The 17,480-nt window shown below is 42.7% G+C and overlaps 1 protein-coding gene across 2 annotated transcripts in view; it reads right to left on the bottom strand.

The window, feature by feature from the left end:
* CERS5 (ceramide synthase 5) overlaps nt 1-15,632 on the bottom strand; it is a 67,162-nt gene extending 51,530 nt beyond the window's left edge. The window contains exon 1 of one of the 2 annotated variants that reach the window (XM_075851801.1): nt 15,208-15,632. In XM_075851801.1, the coding sequence (XP_075707916.1) occupies nt 15,208-15,380 (173 nt within the window). In that variant the 5' untranslated portion in view covers nt 15,381-15,632. The remainder of the gene's footprint in view (nt 1-15,207) is intronic. The other variant, XM_075851800.1, reaches the window with a different exon arrangement.
* Between the last annotated feature and the right edge of the window lie 1,848 nt (nt 15,633-17,480).

The raw sequence follows: 17,480 nt of genomic DNA, 5'->3' as shown, positions 1-17,480 counted from the left end.
TTACAATTAGCATTTCAGCAGGAGCTACTTACTCCATGGCCTTATCAACCTATACACAAGCCAGTTTCGCAGGTAACCTGGCTCCGATACAAGGACATCTACGCACATTTCACGAAGATGCCAGCATCTAACCACAGCCTGTAACCACAAGTAAAGTAAGCAGGACAGATACATACAGTGGGAAACCGTTGCTTAATATTTTACTGTACTTCCTGTAATTCTTAGTAACCGCACCTTTCCCTTAGCACCACAAGGTGACATTTCACATCCATGTGTCGATCCTTGAGTGAGAGTACAAGTCACATTAAAAGCCTCCAGAAATCGACTTTGATGGATCACGACAAACATCAATGGCACACGTTTACCATCCTCCCTGACATACTAAAACACATTGGGGAGATCAAGTTTTGTGCCAGTTTGGCTTAAAAAAGTTACAAATCATGGTCTTCACAATACTTGTGACTTTTTTTGGCACTCGCCAGTTTTGAAAAGTGCCAAGAAAAGTAGGTGGGATTTACTGGGAGTGGGTGTGGTCTCCACCTTTGATTTTGATGAATTCAATAGCTAAGCAATTTTTGGTGCAAATCAGATTTTATTTTCTGACTTTGGACAGACCAAAACACGCCAAATTTATTAAAGAGTCTCTGTCACCACATTATAAGTGGCCTATCTTGTACATGATGTGATAGTCGCTGTAATGTAGATTACAGCAGTTTTTTATTTAGAAAAACTATAATTTTTGACAGAGTTATGACCTATTTTAGCTTTATGCTAATGAGTTTCTTAATGGACAACTGGGCGTGCTTTACTTTTTGACCAAGTGGGCGTTGTGGAGAGAAGTGTATGACGCTGACCAATCAGTGACCAATCAGCGTCATACACTCCTCTTCATTCATTTGCACAGCAGATAGCGATATAGCTATATCGCTATGTGCAGCCACATACACACACTATAAGATTACTGCAGTGTCCCGACAATGACTATACATTACCTCCAGCCAGGACGGGATGTCTATTCAGAATCCTGACACTTCTGTAGCGGCTGTGTGATATTTACAGCAAGGCAAGCGTAATCTAACGAGATTACACTGCAAGATGTCATTTAAAACGAGATTACGCTTGCCTTGCTGTAAATCTCACAGAAACTTTAGCGAAGTGTCAGTATTCTGAATACACATGACGTCCTGGCTGGAGGTAATGTATATTCATTGTCAGGACACTGCAGTAATGTTATAGTGTGTTTATGTGGCTGCACATAGCGATATAGCTATATCACTATGTGCTGTGTAAATGAATGAGGAGAAGTGTATGACGCTGATTGGTCAGCGTCATACACTCCTCTGTACAACGCCCACATGGTCAAAAAGTAAAAAACACGCCCGGTTGTCCATTAAGAAACTCATTAGCATAAAGCTAAAATAGGTCAGAACTGTCAAAAATGATAGTTTTTCTAAATAGAAAAAAACTGCTGTAATCTACATTCCAGCGCCGATCACATCATGTACAAGATAGGCCACTTATAATCTGGTGACGGAGCGTATCCCTTTTAATAAAGTTTGGCGTAATTCACTCCAACACACTTTAAAATTAACCACAATGATTACCCAACTATCAAGCGGTGGGGGGGGGGGGGGGCGTTCTATAGAAAACAACACTGATAAGTGTCTGAGCCAGAGATATACAGCTTGTGTGTATAAATAATGGGTAGTCAATAGACTTGTCGGTAAAGCAGGCCATACAAGTTACACGTACGTGGGGCAAAACCCGCAGATTTGGGTGGGACCAGCCGACCGTCTAATGTGTATGGTGGCATCCCAACTCTTTCCCAACGATCCTTTTGTTCTTCTCCCTATTAAAAAACGCATATACGGGGGAGTCGAGAGTAATAGCCGTCGGCTGAACGATCATTCAGCCGACAGCCATCTAAAAAAAGTGTATGGCCAGCTTAAGTCCACAGCCTGGTCAGAATTGGAAGACCTGCCAGCCTGGTAGGAAGGGACAAACCTGACATGTTTTAATAAATATGAGTGAATATTCCCCATAAAACACTGGATCCTCTTTATTTAGAACTTTGCGTTGTGCCATTCCTCTATTATTCTTCCTTGAAATGTGGAAATAAAGCGACAATTGAGAACTCCCACTCCCTTCTTCCTGTGTGTTTCTTTTTTGTTTTAAAAAACACAAAAAATTATTATTAAAAGTCCTAAAGAAAAGCCCTATTCGCATTTATCCCCTAAAGCACTGTAAAAATAAATAAAATTATAATACTGTAAAAATGACACCCAAAATAAAAAAAGGAATAACTGTTTATTCCATTCTACCAGAACTCTCCAATTTCCAAGAACATTATATGGTACAATAAATGGTGTCATTAAAACTACAACTCATCCACACAAAAAAACAAGTCATCATACGGCTATAGAGGAAAAAAATAAAAAAATATTTTGGCTTTTGCAAAGTAGGGAGGAAAAAACAAAAAAACGTAAAAAGGATATGGCGACAAAGTGTTAAAACCAGTTGCTGTGTCTACAAACAAGGCAACCAAATTGATCACAACTTGATATTACAAGAAAACACTCATAGGAGTCGCTTCATTATTCCCATTGTCTTCTAAACCATTGTACCCCTTCTAATGTTGGTTAATCGGCACCAGTCAAACTATGGTTGAATTTAACACCGTAAAAAGTGTTTTCTGGCGGTAGCTTATCAGTGTTCATTTTACTTGGAGTTTATGTAAGTGTAAGACGACAAGAGATCTCTTGGAGGTAGAGGATGCAATTTAAGACAAGGGATTGCAACCAAATCCCTGACAAGGATATCTCCCTGTAACTAATCCATAAGTGCTAATGACTTTGCTGAGTGACTATGTGGGTCATTAAAGGCAACACAACAAAAGCGAGCGCTAGTCAGTACACAGGACATTCAAATATTAAAGGGTTTTCGGAGATAGGCAAAAAATCTTGCAATGGGGTAGAGATGTGGGGTGGCGGTATGCCAAAAACAATCAAATAAAACCCATTACAAACCTGACAAATTCTTGGACGTTCAAGTGCAGCCGCTTCCCAAGGCTTTGTTGATGGTGCTGTAGCGATGATGTGCCCGTAAACCCACGTGATTGCTGTAGCCAATCATTGGAATATAGCACGAGATTACGGAGGGCAGTGATTGGCTGCAGCAACCACATGGGTATATGGGCACATGGCTGCAGCACTGTCAAAAGTGCCAGGAGCACCAGGGGAAGCGGTGATGGCACACCAAGGGATTTGTGGGGGGAGTAATGGTTTGTTATTGTTTTATGGCATTCTTCCCCTCTTGGTCAATTTTTTTTCTTGGAAAACCCCTTTAACTCCTGTTTTCATCAAAGAACGCCACCTACAAAATGTCATTACATGAGCTCTGGCCAACAGGCAATACAAACATAACCATGCCAGTAACCTCAGTTTCCCGTACCAGTGGTGCAAGGGCAGGCAGACGGCAGCGGGTCCAAGTACAAGCACAGTACACAAGTCCTTTGGTCTCCCAACAGCTGATCACAGAGAACCTGCCTTACGTTTCTTTAACAATCTACTAGCAGGAAACTTTAGGGTAGTAGTGGTCCCCCTTACCTACTGGGTTACACATATGGTATACCTGCCCCCACGCGGTGAGACAAATGGACACCTGAATTCTACATTACTTATCATAATCAGCGAGTTCAGACAGGCAAATAAAATGTTGACTCCCAGCACCCCCGCCGACCAGCGGTTTTAATGGAGCCGCTGCACTCATACAAGCGCTGCTTCCCCTTCATTTTCTTTACTGTTCACACTATGAATTGCCGACACTGCGTGAGTCAGACCAAGAACAATCACATATTGACGGCCTTTCCCGTTGCTGTTGTCAAAGCGGATTCCGTCAGGTCAGATGCACTGACTGATGCGGTAAAGGAAGGTCCTGCGTGTCAAGAGACGCACAGGGCCAGCTTTTACTTGAGCTGTCAGTGCAGCTGACCTGATGGAATCCACTGATCGCAGGATACATAAAACGTAATGAAAGGAAATGTAAAAAAAAAAAAAAAAAAAGATTTTGGTATATGAACGCAGTCCTGAAACTTCCAGAGCGGATCGTGCTATAGCGGAGTTCTCTAAATAAGCCAAGACATGCTCTAGGTCTAAAGGTGCATTAACACGTAGTGATCATTGGCAAGCACTGAAAGAAGAGAAGTATAAATAAGGTGAAAGACCAAACAAACGACCAAATGATATATCCTTGCTTCTGAAATAGATTGGGAATAGTTAAAAAAAAAATTGAAACAAAATGGCGAAGAAGAGAGCAAAAGTTTACAATTCCTAAATACTAGTTCAGTATTGGAAAGTCGTCACAAACAGAACACGACAGGACTGCAACAAGGTTGTTTCAGGTCAACAGACTTCAAAAGGTTTTTCACGTCATTCAGCAGTTTCCATACATTACATTTACGTTTCCACTAAGAATGGAGACTGGGTGTAATCTTTCCAGGGCTTCATGGGGGGTCCGAGCAGTTGGACCACAACCAAACAAATTTACAAATGTTGTCTGAAAAGCCATCCACGATTAATCGGTGAAATAGTTCTCTCCTAATACTACGTTTAGGCAAGTGTGTGTGTTTCTTTTAATGGTAAGACCCCCCCCCCCCCCTCTGACCGCAGCTTATCTCCCAGGGGAATAAATTATCCAGGAAATTCAACATGATTGAACCTTTCCGCCGGACAGTAGACATTGGGCGTCAGACCACATTTTATGGAAAGAGCTATGTACCTAAGGGGCCAGCTCTCCAAGCTGTAACTGCCTGGATGCTGGAGTCACTTCACATGGCGAGATGGGGTCATCATGGATGCCATTAAAGGCTATGAACACCTTTAGAGGCTATGTTCACACGGGGTATTTTGCCGAGTTTTTTGACGCGGAAACTGCGTCACAAAACTCGGCAAAAACGGCCCGAGAACGCCTCCCATTGATTTCAATGGGAGGCGTCGGTGTCTTTTTCCCGCGAGCAGTAAAACTGCCTCGCGGGAAAAAGAAGCGACATGCCCTATCTTCGGGCGCTTCCGCCTCTGACCTCCCATTGACTTCAATGGGAGGCAGGAGAAAGCGTATTTCTCACTGTTTTATGCCCGCGGCGCTCAATGGCCGCGGGAGAAAAACGGCGCGATAATCGCCGCGAAAATCGGCGTGCAGGGAGAGGAATATCTGCCTCAAAGTTCCAAACGGAATTTTGAGGCAGATATTCCTCCCCCAAAATACTCCGTGTGAACATAGCCTTAGAGTCTTTTTATTATTAAAACGCATTTGTTTCGTGATAAAAAAATAGAATAAAATTTAAAAAAAAAAAAAAACTTTTGTAATGGACTTTTAAAAAAAATAATCAATAAATAAAAAAAAAACAATAAAGGAAAATCATTCTTACTTCTGCAGCTTCCAAAGATTCATCTGTTTTGAGCTGAATTTGCCCTCCAGGAGCCGGTCAGCCATGCCGTCAGTGCATCTCTGCTTTCTGCAGCTTCTACATACTCTTTTTTTTTTTTTTTTATTCTATTTTTAAAAAAAAAATTTTTTTAAGACAAGACCAAAATGTGTCCATAGTGTTCAATGTTTGATGTCTGAGGGTCAGATCACCGGTAGACTCCTATGTATCTCCTATAGACAATAACAGAGACAACCCCCTGCATATTTTGCCAATTTTCATCCGGGGGAAAGAGGACTGGGCACCAGATCAGACATTTGATATGCCATAAATGAGAAACCTGGGAAAAAAACCTTTCAATTCCAAAAAAACAGGCCACTGAGTGAGGGCCTAGCAGATTACACTCGTGTAGCTCGGATCAGTATTCACTAAGGCTACAAATCAGAAGAGCGTGTCCGATTTGCACACGTAAAAAAACGCAGCATTTTTGCTAGATCTCGTATTGGCATCAGCGGGCTTTCCATGTGGCATGTGATTTTCACGTCCGTGCAAGCACTTCATTTTTTAAATTTTTTTATTTCTCTGCATTTCAATGCATTTGATGCGTGAAACACGGACAGCATGCGGATGTTGTCCATGTGCCGTCTGTGGCTTTCACGCACCTACTTAAATGGGTGACTAGGTGCGTTAAAACGCACCAATATAGGACAAGCAGTGAGTTTCACGTAACAGACACACGCTGCGTGAAAAATAACGCATGTGTAAATGGCCCCATTGAACTGCATGGGTCCGTATGCGGTGAGTGATTTCAATGCACAGCACACGGACGAGGATTACGCTCGTCTGAATGAGCCCTAAGGCTGGATTCACACAAAGCAGAATTTATCCACTGCGGAGGGACCTAAAATCCATTGCAAAATCTGCAAGTGTAAGTGCCCTGTTCACACTGAGTTTAACACGTTTCCCGCAGAAACCGCGCTAAAAAATGTCCAAAAAGGTCTCCCACGGTTAAAAGCAGCGTCATGCCCCATCTTCGGGCGTTTACGCCTCTGACCTCCCATTGCTGCGTTTTTGCCCGTTGCGCTCAATGGGCGCAAGCGAAAAACGCAGCGAAAATTGCGGCAAACCACGTGCAGGCAGATCAAAATCTGCCTCAAAATTCTGTTTGAATTTTCCTCCTGCAAAAAACTCTGAGCTCAGCCTCGCATGCAGATTTTTGGGGTGATTCCTATGCAGATTTTACTATTGATTTCATCTATTGCACGGCAACGGGAGAAATGGATTTCCACAGCTTGTTTATGCGGTTTTATTTCTGGTGTTCAGACTAAAAATATCTGCAGCTAATTTGTAGTGTGTGATCATGCGTCCCTTGCATGTAACTCTATTATACTTTCATCATCAACATACTTCAGATACCAAACCATATATTCCTTTCTAAAAAAAAAACAACTGATGTTTAAGTCACATCATTACACCGTTCACACAGTACAGATTTGCTGCAGATTTTGAATGCATTTGTAAAACCAAAACCAGAATTTGATCCAGGAGAGGAGACACTTTACGGCCTACCTTCATATATTTCTTCTATTTAAAGGGGTTTTCCCAAAACACATATAGGGTATACATGTGTGATCGCTGGCGGTCCGACTGCGGAGACCAAAGTCCGCCGAAGTGCTCAATGGAGCGTTAGTGCGTATGCTCAACCAGCGCTCCATTGGTTTCTATGGAACCGCTGGAGACAGCAATCGGGGGAAGTCCCATAAAAAAAAAATTGGGGCGCTGGGCGAGCATGCGCACTAGCTCTCTGTTCTCATAGAGAACGTCGGGGGACTTTCGGTGCACCGTGCTCCTCATCACTGGGGGGGGGGGGGGGGGGTCACAGCGATCGCACATGTTTTCCCTATCCTGTGGATAGGGGATACATGTTTTTGTGGTAAAACCCCTTTAAAGGTCCGTTCCTGGCTTACAAAAATACTTCGTGAACAAGGCCTTAGAAGTCGGGTCTGAATTGCTAAAATAAATCTGAAATAGCTGAATGAAAAAAATATTTTATTAGGTTTCAAAAGCCGACCTTTGCACCCAACACAAACATTATGATCACAGCAGCCAATGGCCATAACAGGGACATGCAATAACAGAGGTGATTAGCTGTGCAGGCAATCATTGTATGACATGGGAATTCCGCAGCAGCCGGGTCATGCAACTTTAGCGCAAATCTGACTGTTCAATCGCCTAAACAGAGCCACACTGCAATAGAAGTAAAAATCTGTAAGCATTGCCGCATCGAATGCCCACTAGTGTTGTAAAACAAAGGGTAAAATACAGAGCTAAATAGGGCAAGGCATACGATTTTGTTGCAGATTTGACATGGATCTTACACTTTCACATTGCAAAGCATAAAATCTGCATTGAAAATCTGTTTTTAAAAAATAAATAAAAAATCAGCGACGTGTGACTTGTGTCTATTTAACAGCCATTTTCAATCATATTTTCCTGTCTATTATTAGGCTATGTTCACACGGTCAGGGTTTGCACTAGGCTTTTGAAGAGCTGAATCTAGGCTTTCTACCGCTGATTGGCATGAGGAAGTTCATTGGAGCTATTCCGCAGGTATCAGCACAGAATCCGCACCAATAGGGAGAACTCGATTTTAAAATTCACGCCGTGGTCGTTATTACACGCAGAACGTGAATAAACTCCATTTACATTCTTTGAAGGCAGAATTCTTGTGGATTCTGTCAGGATTTAGGCAGAATCAGATCACATTTTGTAGGTTCCCTTAGACATCACATGGCATTTGATGGAACACACGTGGACTGTAAGAATAGAGGGCTATGGAAACACATGGATGCGTGCTTTGCCCTAAGGGTATGTTCACATGGCTTATTTTCGGCCGTTTTTCAGGCAATAAACGGGCAAAAAAAATAAAAAATAAAAATCGGAATCAGAAGGCCGCCAAACATCTGCCCATTGTTTTCAATGGGGAAAAAACTGCGTGTTCTGAACAGCCGCGAAAAAAAAAAAAAAAAAAAAAAGCTGCGAAAAAGAAGTGCATGTCACTTCTTGAGACGTATTTGGAGCAGTTTTTCATGGACTAGAAAAACAGCTCCAAAAACGGACGTAAAAAACGCGAGTTGCTAAAAAAAACACGGGGAAAATCAGGAGCGGTTTTCCCTTGGAGAGCTCCGCATTTGAAATGGTCCCCTCATCTGCACCATTGAATAGTCCACAAATAAAAGAAAAAAAAATTATATAAAACTTAAGGAAATCAGTTTAACACAAGTGTGAAAGAGTTAGAAAAATCCTGATCACATGCTGCATAAATTCTGCAGGGTATTACTTTCCTGCAGAAAAGGGACATACCGACCCGCACTGACTATATTACATCAATTATACACCTACCTGCACTCACTATACTACACTCATCCATTATACACCTGCCTACCTGCACTCACTATATTACACTCATCCATTATACACCTGCCTACCTACACTCACTATATTACACTCATCCATTATACACCTACCTGCACTCACTATACTACACTCATCCATTATACACCTACTTACCTGCACTCACTATACTACACTCATCCATTATACACCTACTTACCTGCACTCACTATACTACACTCATCCATTATACACCTACCTGCACTCACTATACTACACTCATCCATTATACACCTACTTACCTGCACTCACTATACTACACTCATCCATTATACACCTACCTGCACTCACTATACTACACTCATCCATTATACACCTACTTACCTGCACTCACTATACTACACTCATCCATTATACACCTACCTGCACTCACTATACTACACTCATCCATTATACACCTACTTACCTGCACTCACTATACTACACTCATCCATTATACACCTACCTGCACTCACTATACTACACTCATCCATTATACACCTACCTGCACTCACTATACTACACTCATCCATTATACACCTACTTACCTGCACTCACTATACTACACTCATCCATTATACACCTACTTACCTGCACTCACTATATTACACTCATCCATTATACACCTACCTGCACTCACTATACTACACTCATCCATTATACACCTACTTACCTGCACTCACTATATTACACTCATCCATTATACACCTACCTGCACTCACTATACTACACTCATCCATTATACACCTACTTACCTGCACTCACTATACTACACTCATCCATTATACACCTACTTACCTGCACTCACTATACTACACTCATCCATTATACACCTACCTGCACTCACTATACTACACTCATCCATTATACACCTACTTACCTGCACTCACTATACTACTCATCCATTATACACCTACTTACCTGCACTCACTATACTACTCATCCATTATACACCTACTTACCTGCACTCACTATACTACACTCATCCATTATACACCTACTTACCTGCACTCACTATACTACACTCATCCATTATACACCTACCTGCACTCACTATACTACACTCATCCATTATACACCTGCCTACCTGCACTCACTATACTACACTCATCCATTATACACCTACCTGCACTCACTATACTACACTCATCCATTATACACCTACTTACCTGCACTCACTATACTACACTCATCCATTATACACCTACCTGCACTCACTATATTACACTCATCCATTATACACCTACCTGCACTCACTATACTACACTCATCCATTATACACCTACCTGCACTCACTATACTACACTCATCCATTATACACCTGCCTACCTGCACTCACTATACTACACTCATCCATTATACACCTACCTACCTGCACTCACTATATTACACTCATCCATTATACACCTACCTACCTGCACTCACTATACTACACTCATCCATTATACACCTGCCTACCTGCACTCACTATACTACACTCATCCATTACACACCTACCTACCTGCACTCACTATATTACACTCATCCATTACACACCTACCTACCTGCACTCACTATATTACACTCATCCATTACACACCTACCTACCTGCACTCACTATATTACACTCATCCATTATACACCTACCTACCTGCACTCACTATACTACACTCATCCATTATACACCTACTTACCTGCACTCACTATACTACACTCATCCATTATACACCTACTTACCTGCACTCACTATACTACACTCATCCATTATACACCTACTTACCTGCACTCACTATACTACACTCATCCATTATACACCTACCTGCACTCACTATACTACACTCATCCATTATACACCTACCTGCACTCACTATATTACACTCATCCATTATACACCTACCTGCACTCACTATACTACACTCATCCATTATACACCTACCTGCACTCACTATACTACACTCATCCATTATACACCTACCTGCACTCACTATACTACACTCATCCATTATACACCTACCTGCACTCACTATACTACACTCATCCATTATACACCTACCTGCACTCACTATACTACACTCATCCATTATACACCTACCTGCACTCACTATACTACACTCATCCATTATACACCTACCTGCACTCACTATACTACACTCATCCATTATACACCTACCTGCACTCACTATACTACACTCATCCATTATACACCTACCTGCACTCACTATACTACACTCATCCATTATACACCTACCTGCACTCACTATACTACACTCATCCATTATACACCTACCTGCACTCACTATACTACACTCATCCATTATACACCTACCTGCACTCACTATACTACACTCATCCATTATACACCTACCTGCACTCACTATACTACACTCATCCATTATACACCTACCTGCACTCACTATACTACACTCATCCATTATACACCTACCTGCACTCACTATACTACACTCATCCATTATACACCTACCTGCACTCACTATACTACACTCATCCATTATACACCTACCTGCACTCACTATACTACACTCATCCATTATACACCTACCTGCACTCACTATACTACACTCATCCATTATACACCTGCCTACCTGCACTCACTATATTACACTCATCCATTATACACCTACCTGCACTCACTATACTACACTCATCCATTATACACCTACCTGCACTCACTATACTACACTCATCCATTATACACCTACCTGCACTCACTATACTACACATCCATTATACACCTACCTGCACTCACTATACTACACTCATCCATTATACACCTACCTACCTGCACTCACTATACTACACTCATCCATTATACACCCACCTGCACTCACTATACTACACTCATCCATTATACACCTACCTGCACTCACTATACTACACTCATCCATTATACACCTACCTGCACTCACTATACTACACTCATCCATTATACACCTACCTGCACTCACTATACTACACTCATCCATTATACACCTACCTACCTGCACTCACTATACTACACTAATCCATTATACACCTACCTACCTGCACTCACTATACTACACTCATCCATTATACACCTACTTACCTGCACTCATCCATTATACACCTACTTACCTGCACTCACTATACTACACTCATCCATTATACACCTACTTACCTGCACTCACTATACTACACTCATCCATTATACACCTACTTACCTGCACTCATGCATTATGCACCTACTTACCTGCACTCACTATATTACACTCATCCATTATGCACCCACTTACCTGCACTCACTATATTACACTCATCCATTATACACCTACTTACCTGCACTCACTATATTACACACCTACCTACCTGCACTCACTATATTTATTTATTTCAGTTACTTATATAGTGCCAACATATTACGCAGCGCTGTACAGAGGTCCACTTTTTTACTGTGAGCCCCAATGGGGACAATCTAAATTCCCTATGGGTATGTTTTTGGGGTGTGGGAGGAAACCGGAGTACCCGGAGGAAACCCATGCAAACACGGGGAGAACATACAAACACTATATTACACTCATCCATTATACACCTACCTGCACTCACTATATTACACTCATCCATTATATGCCTACCTGCACTCACTATATTACATCAATTATACACCTACCTGCACTCACTAAATTACACTCATCCATTATACACCTACCTACCTGCACTCACTATATTACTCATCCATTATACACCTACCTGCACTCACTATATTACACACCTACCTGCACTCACTATATTACATCAATTATACACCTACCTGCACTCACTATATTACACACCTACCTACCCACACTATATTACACTCATCCATTATACACCTGCCTACCTGCACTCACTATATTACACTCATCCATTATACACCTACCTACCTGCACTCACTATATTACACTCATCCATTATACACCTACCTGCACTCACTATATTACACTCATCCATTATACACCTACCTGCACTCACTATATTAAAGGGGTTTTTCCATCAGGGACATTTATGACATCCACAGGATATGTCATAAATGTCAGATAGATGTGGGTCCAGTACTGATCTCTAGAACAGGGCCCCCTAAACCCTGTTTAACCGCTGTGTTTTGACTGAAGCATGTTATTTTCAAACATGAAGAAAACCGCGTAGCTCGACGAGCTACGCTGTTTCCGGAACTCCCATAGTAATGAATGGCAGTTACAGAAACAGCGTAGCACGCAAGCTATGCTATTTCCTTAACTACCATGGGACTTACGGAAACAGCGTAGCTCAGCGAGCTACGCGGTTTTCTTCTTCATGGAAGTCACATGCTTCAGCCGCAACACAGACACCACACACATTTAGTCTCTTCTGCGGGGTCTGCGTGCAGGTTCTTCTGCACCTTCTATAATTGCGGTTTATCTTCAATTTACGTAGAAACGCAAGTGTTCAAGACATTCAGAGGGCAGAATCTATTTTGCATTCATTTTCAGATCCCTGCAGTCAGAGAAGAGCGCTGCTTCTGCCACATTGACTAACCTTCGTCCTGTATTATGTAACAAAAGGAAGTGCATACCAATGGCAGATACAGTGGAATTTCTCAGATGTAATTTGAAAATATATATTTTTTTTACCAGTTTAGAAACGGCCACCAATTTAGAAGGTCCCTCATCGATGTGTGGACATGCATGTGGCAGCCTCCACCAGTCAGTGGTTATGATTGGAGGAAGTTACTGTAGAGACGTGAAGGAGCATCAGGCCAGGGCTACACCAATACTGAGCTGGAGCCATTTCACTGTGATTTCTCTCTAGCCGTAAATTGCCCCAGCACAGTCTTGACACGGGAGAAGGTTGTTAGGGCACAGCAACACCTGCCCATGCATAGCGGAGGACTAGGACTGCCCTGGTTACTATGGTAAAGACACTTGCGCAATGGACTGCAGGGCACTGGCGTAGTTGGCAGTTTGAACACCCACAAGTGACATCAATACTGCAAAATCTCATGGAAATTGTGATTCTAAGTTGTCCTATGGGTCAATTTTGGAATAAGATTTCTCAAAATCACAACCAAAAGAAAATGAAAAATAGTCGCTGCTTATGCCAATTCAAATAAATGGGCGACGAGGTGATAGACGTACAGACCAGGTCCACCGGAGGCAGCGCCATTACTTGTCAGCGGCTCTCTGCTCCGAGCCATGAGGGAGTTGTGTCAGATGACCCCTGGGAATAGAAGTGGCCAGGCATTATGGTGCCTCTGGATGGCATTGTAATCTTCTCTAAACGCAGCGCTACTGGGGGCGGCTGCCTCCGGAATACGGCGATGGTCAGTCTTGTTGTTTATATAGGATCTGATTCACACTGAGGGACGGTACATGCGTCATATCACGGATCTGTACAACATGAGGCCATAATACAGTCATGTGAATGAGGAGGATGTTCACTGGACATCGGCTTCTCTTTATACTCTCATTGTCACTCCTGATGTACGATCACAACACACGCAGAGTCATCCCGGATACAATCCACACAGACCGACCTCTTTATAGGACATCAGGACCGCACAGAACTTTTATCTAGCGATAGAGCCGAAGACGACAAAAAGTACACAGCTTTCATTCATACTCTATAGATTCTATCCTGGCTTCAACAAAAACACCGCTCCAAACTGCATAGTCTGAACCCGGCCTTAGGCAATCTATATATCTGCACATACACGAGACAGCGGTCGGCTGAGCAGTTTATTATAATAGGGAGAGGGGGGGGTGAGCCGCTGCCAGACATGTGGTGGGTGAACAAAGAAGCGGCGTGTATGGGCAACTTTAGGAGGAGGTAATAGATGCCTTAATATGCCATCTGCCACCATCATATTATCAATGCCCCATATAGGATATCCGTGGCCAACGATAAGATTACCCGATTGTGGGCGAATCGAGCATCGAACATCCCCCACCACATACAAGGAGGAGTTCACAGGTCATGGATTTTGTTGCAGATTTGACACAGATCTCACGCTTTGCATTGCAAAATGTAAAAACAGCATTGAAAGTCTGCGATGTGTGAACGCAGCCTTCATAAGCTTGCACAGGGTACCCTAAGATGAATTCCCAGCATCACCTGTGCCCCACAACTGATGTCAGACGGGGCACCACACTGCTAACGTTGTCACTGAGTGGATCTTTCCATACTTATGTGTGGGGACGGTCAGCTCACAATCACGTTCATATGGATAGGGACCAGTAGTCCGGGACAATTTTGTGACAGGTTAGACGCACAGATGTTCTGTACTGGTTGTATGGGCACATCAGTGGCCAGCGGTAGTCCAGTGACTGCCGGGTACAGGCCGGGATGGGCAGGAGATGTTCCGGGGCATCTCTGTATCTCACCTCTCGAACAGCAGTCTGAATGCAAAGATCCCCAGCGCTGTGGGGAAGGCGAAGAGTAGATGTCCAGCCCGTGGGTACTGCTCCCCGCTCTCCGTGTCTGCCAGGTCCGCCCAGGTGACGTTCTGTGGGAGCCAGAATCGTTCATTCCAGAACCAGGCCGAGATAGCAGACATCTTCCAGCAGCTCCGCCGCCGAGATACACGGGACAGCAGCGGCAGCTCCGGGGGGTGACGCGCTCCCCCGCTCTTCAATCTGACACGGAAACTAGGCGGGACTGACAATGCTACTGCGAAAACCCCGCCCCCACAGCAGACCGCACCCGGAATATCTTCCCAGCGCGGCCGCCCTGTTGCTACACCAAATGGCCTCAGGAGGCATTTTGCTACACTGGGTTTTCGTCTGCCATATTGCTACACCTGAAAGAGACACATCGGTCATGTCTCTTCCATGACATCATTTATCTGCGACAGCCGGGTCTAACCCTGGCGCGGTAAAAACAGCAGTGTTGCCCATAGCGACCAATCACCGCTCTTATTTTGAAGGCGTAAAATTGTATTTTAACCCCTTAATACCACACGTAATATCTGTCCGTGTTGTAATATATTTTGTAAACTAGTTTTTGCGGTTTTTAGTTGTGTGACATATACGGGCTTTATAATTTTATGATTTTTATACATATATAGAGAAAATGGAAAAATTTGGAAGCTGCCAATTAATCACATCGCACCTCTCATTTATCAGAGACAGTTTAGAAAATAAAAGCAGCACCTAATTTTGATACATCTGCTTCATAGTATTTGGGGGTTGGGATTTTAGTTTCTGGTAAATAAAGATAAAAATTGTGGTAAAAATAAGTTTGGGTAATTGTTTCGGAGCTAGGACTTTAAAAATATTTGACAGGAGGTATCAAACTGCGGTTTACCTGCAAAAACTGCAAACATTAGAGGAGTATTCCCAGAATCGACAATTATCGGCTATCCACAGGATCGCGAGAACGGGGGTCCCGAACCCCCAGATCCTTCTCACTGCACCCGCACGCGGTATGCTTGAACGGAGCCGCAGTCGCGCATGCCCTGTCATTCCCATAGAACTTGAATGGAGCGGCAGCTTGACCGCGGATCCTTTTAAGCTTCTCCTCGCTGCAGTCGAGCAGTGAGAAGTAACAGCGGATTCGGGATGCCAATTCTCACGATCAGTCGATAGGTGATAATTGTGGATTGTGGTACAAACCCTTTAACCCCTTCCTCTGCAGCAAATTTTCGGTTTTACATTTTAGTTTTTTTTCTCTTTGCCTTCAAAAGACATAACTTTTTTATTTTTCTATCGACAACGAGTTGCGGGACGAGTTGTAGTTTTTCATGGCACCATATAATGTACTGGGAAACTGAAATGGGAAAAAAACACTGATTCTGTCTTTGTTGTTTGGGTTTCGATTTTACGGCGTCCATCATGCAGTAAACACTACATGTTAACTTTATTCTACGGGTTGATAATTATTATTTATACATTTTATTACAGTGTTCACCATGCGGGTTAAATAACGTTATATGGTAATAGTTTAGACTTTTATGGACGCGGCAATTCCAATTAAGTTAATTTTTATTGTTTTAACAATATCTTAATAAAAAATGGGAAAAGGTTTTGTTTCTTTTTAACTCTTAACCCCTTGGCGAAATGTGACGTACATGTATGTGACAGCCGCCAAGGGGTAGTATGGAGTGTGCGCTCACGGGTTGAACGAACTCCATACCAAGCGGGTCTCAGCTGTATGTTACAGCTGACACCCCAGTGCAACGTTTAAGTCGTTCGAATAAAGGGACGGCCCCCCCTACGTGCTATCAGACCCCCTGCGACACGTTTGGTTGGGGGAGATGGTTGTTATGGCAGCCTGGGGGCCTAATGAAGGCCTCCAGGTCGGCCATTTTTGTACTCCTATTCTCCGGCAGGCTTTTATAGGAGACTGTCACTATAGCGAAATACTGCAATACAGTAGTATTGCAGTATACAATGCAAGCGATCCCACGATCGCTGGTTCAAGTCGCCTAGGGGGACTAATAAGAAAAAGTAAAATACAATTAAATAAAGGGTTTTTAATGTACAAAAAAAATATTAAAAGTTAAAACAAAAACTTTTTGGGAAATATTATATTTTCCCAAAAAGTAATGTTGAAAAGAAAACGTTTACATAACTGGTATCGCCGCGTCCGTAAAAGTCTGAACTATTACAATATAATGTTAAAAAAATAAAAACACCCAAATTGCGGGTTTTTGGTC

This window comes from Rhinoderma darwinii, chromosome 2, assembly GCF_050947455.1.
Source record: "Rhinoderma darwinii isolate aRhiDar2 chromosome 2, aRhiDar2.hap1, whole genome shotgun sequence".
Classification (NCBI taxonomy): domain Eukaryota; kingdom Metazoa; phylum Chordata; class Amphibia; order Anura; family Rhinodermatidae; genus Rhinoderma; species Rhinoderma darwinii.
The sequence above is the reverse complement of the archived record's forward strand: the minus strand, read 5'-3'. Positions and strand labels throughout refer to the sequence as shown.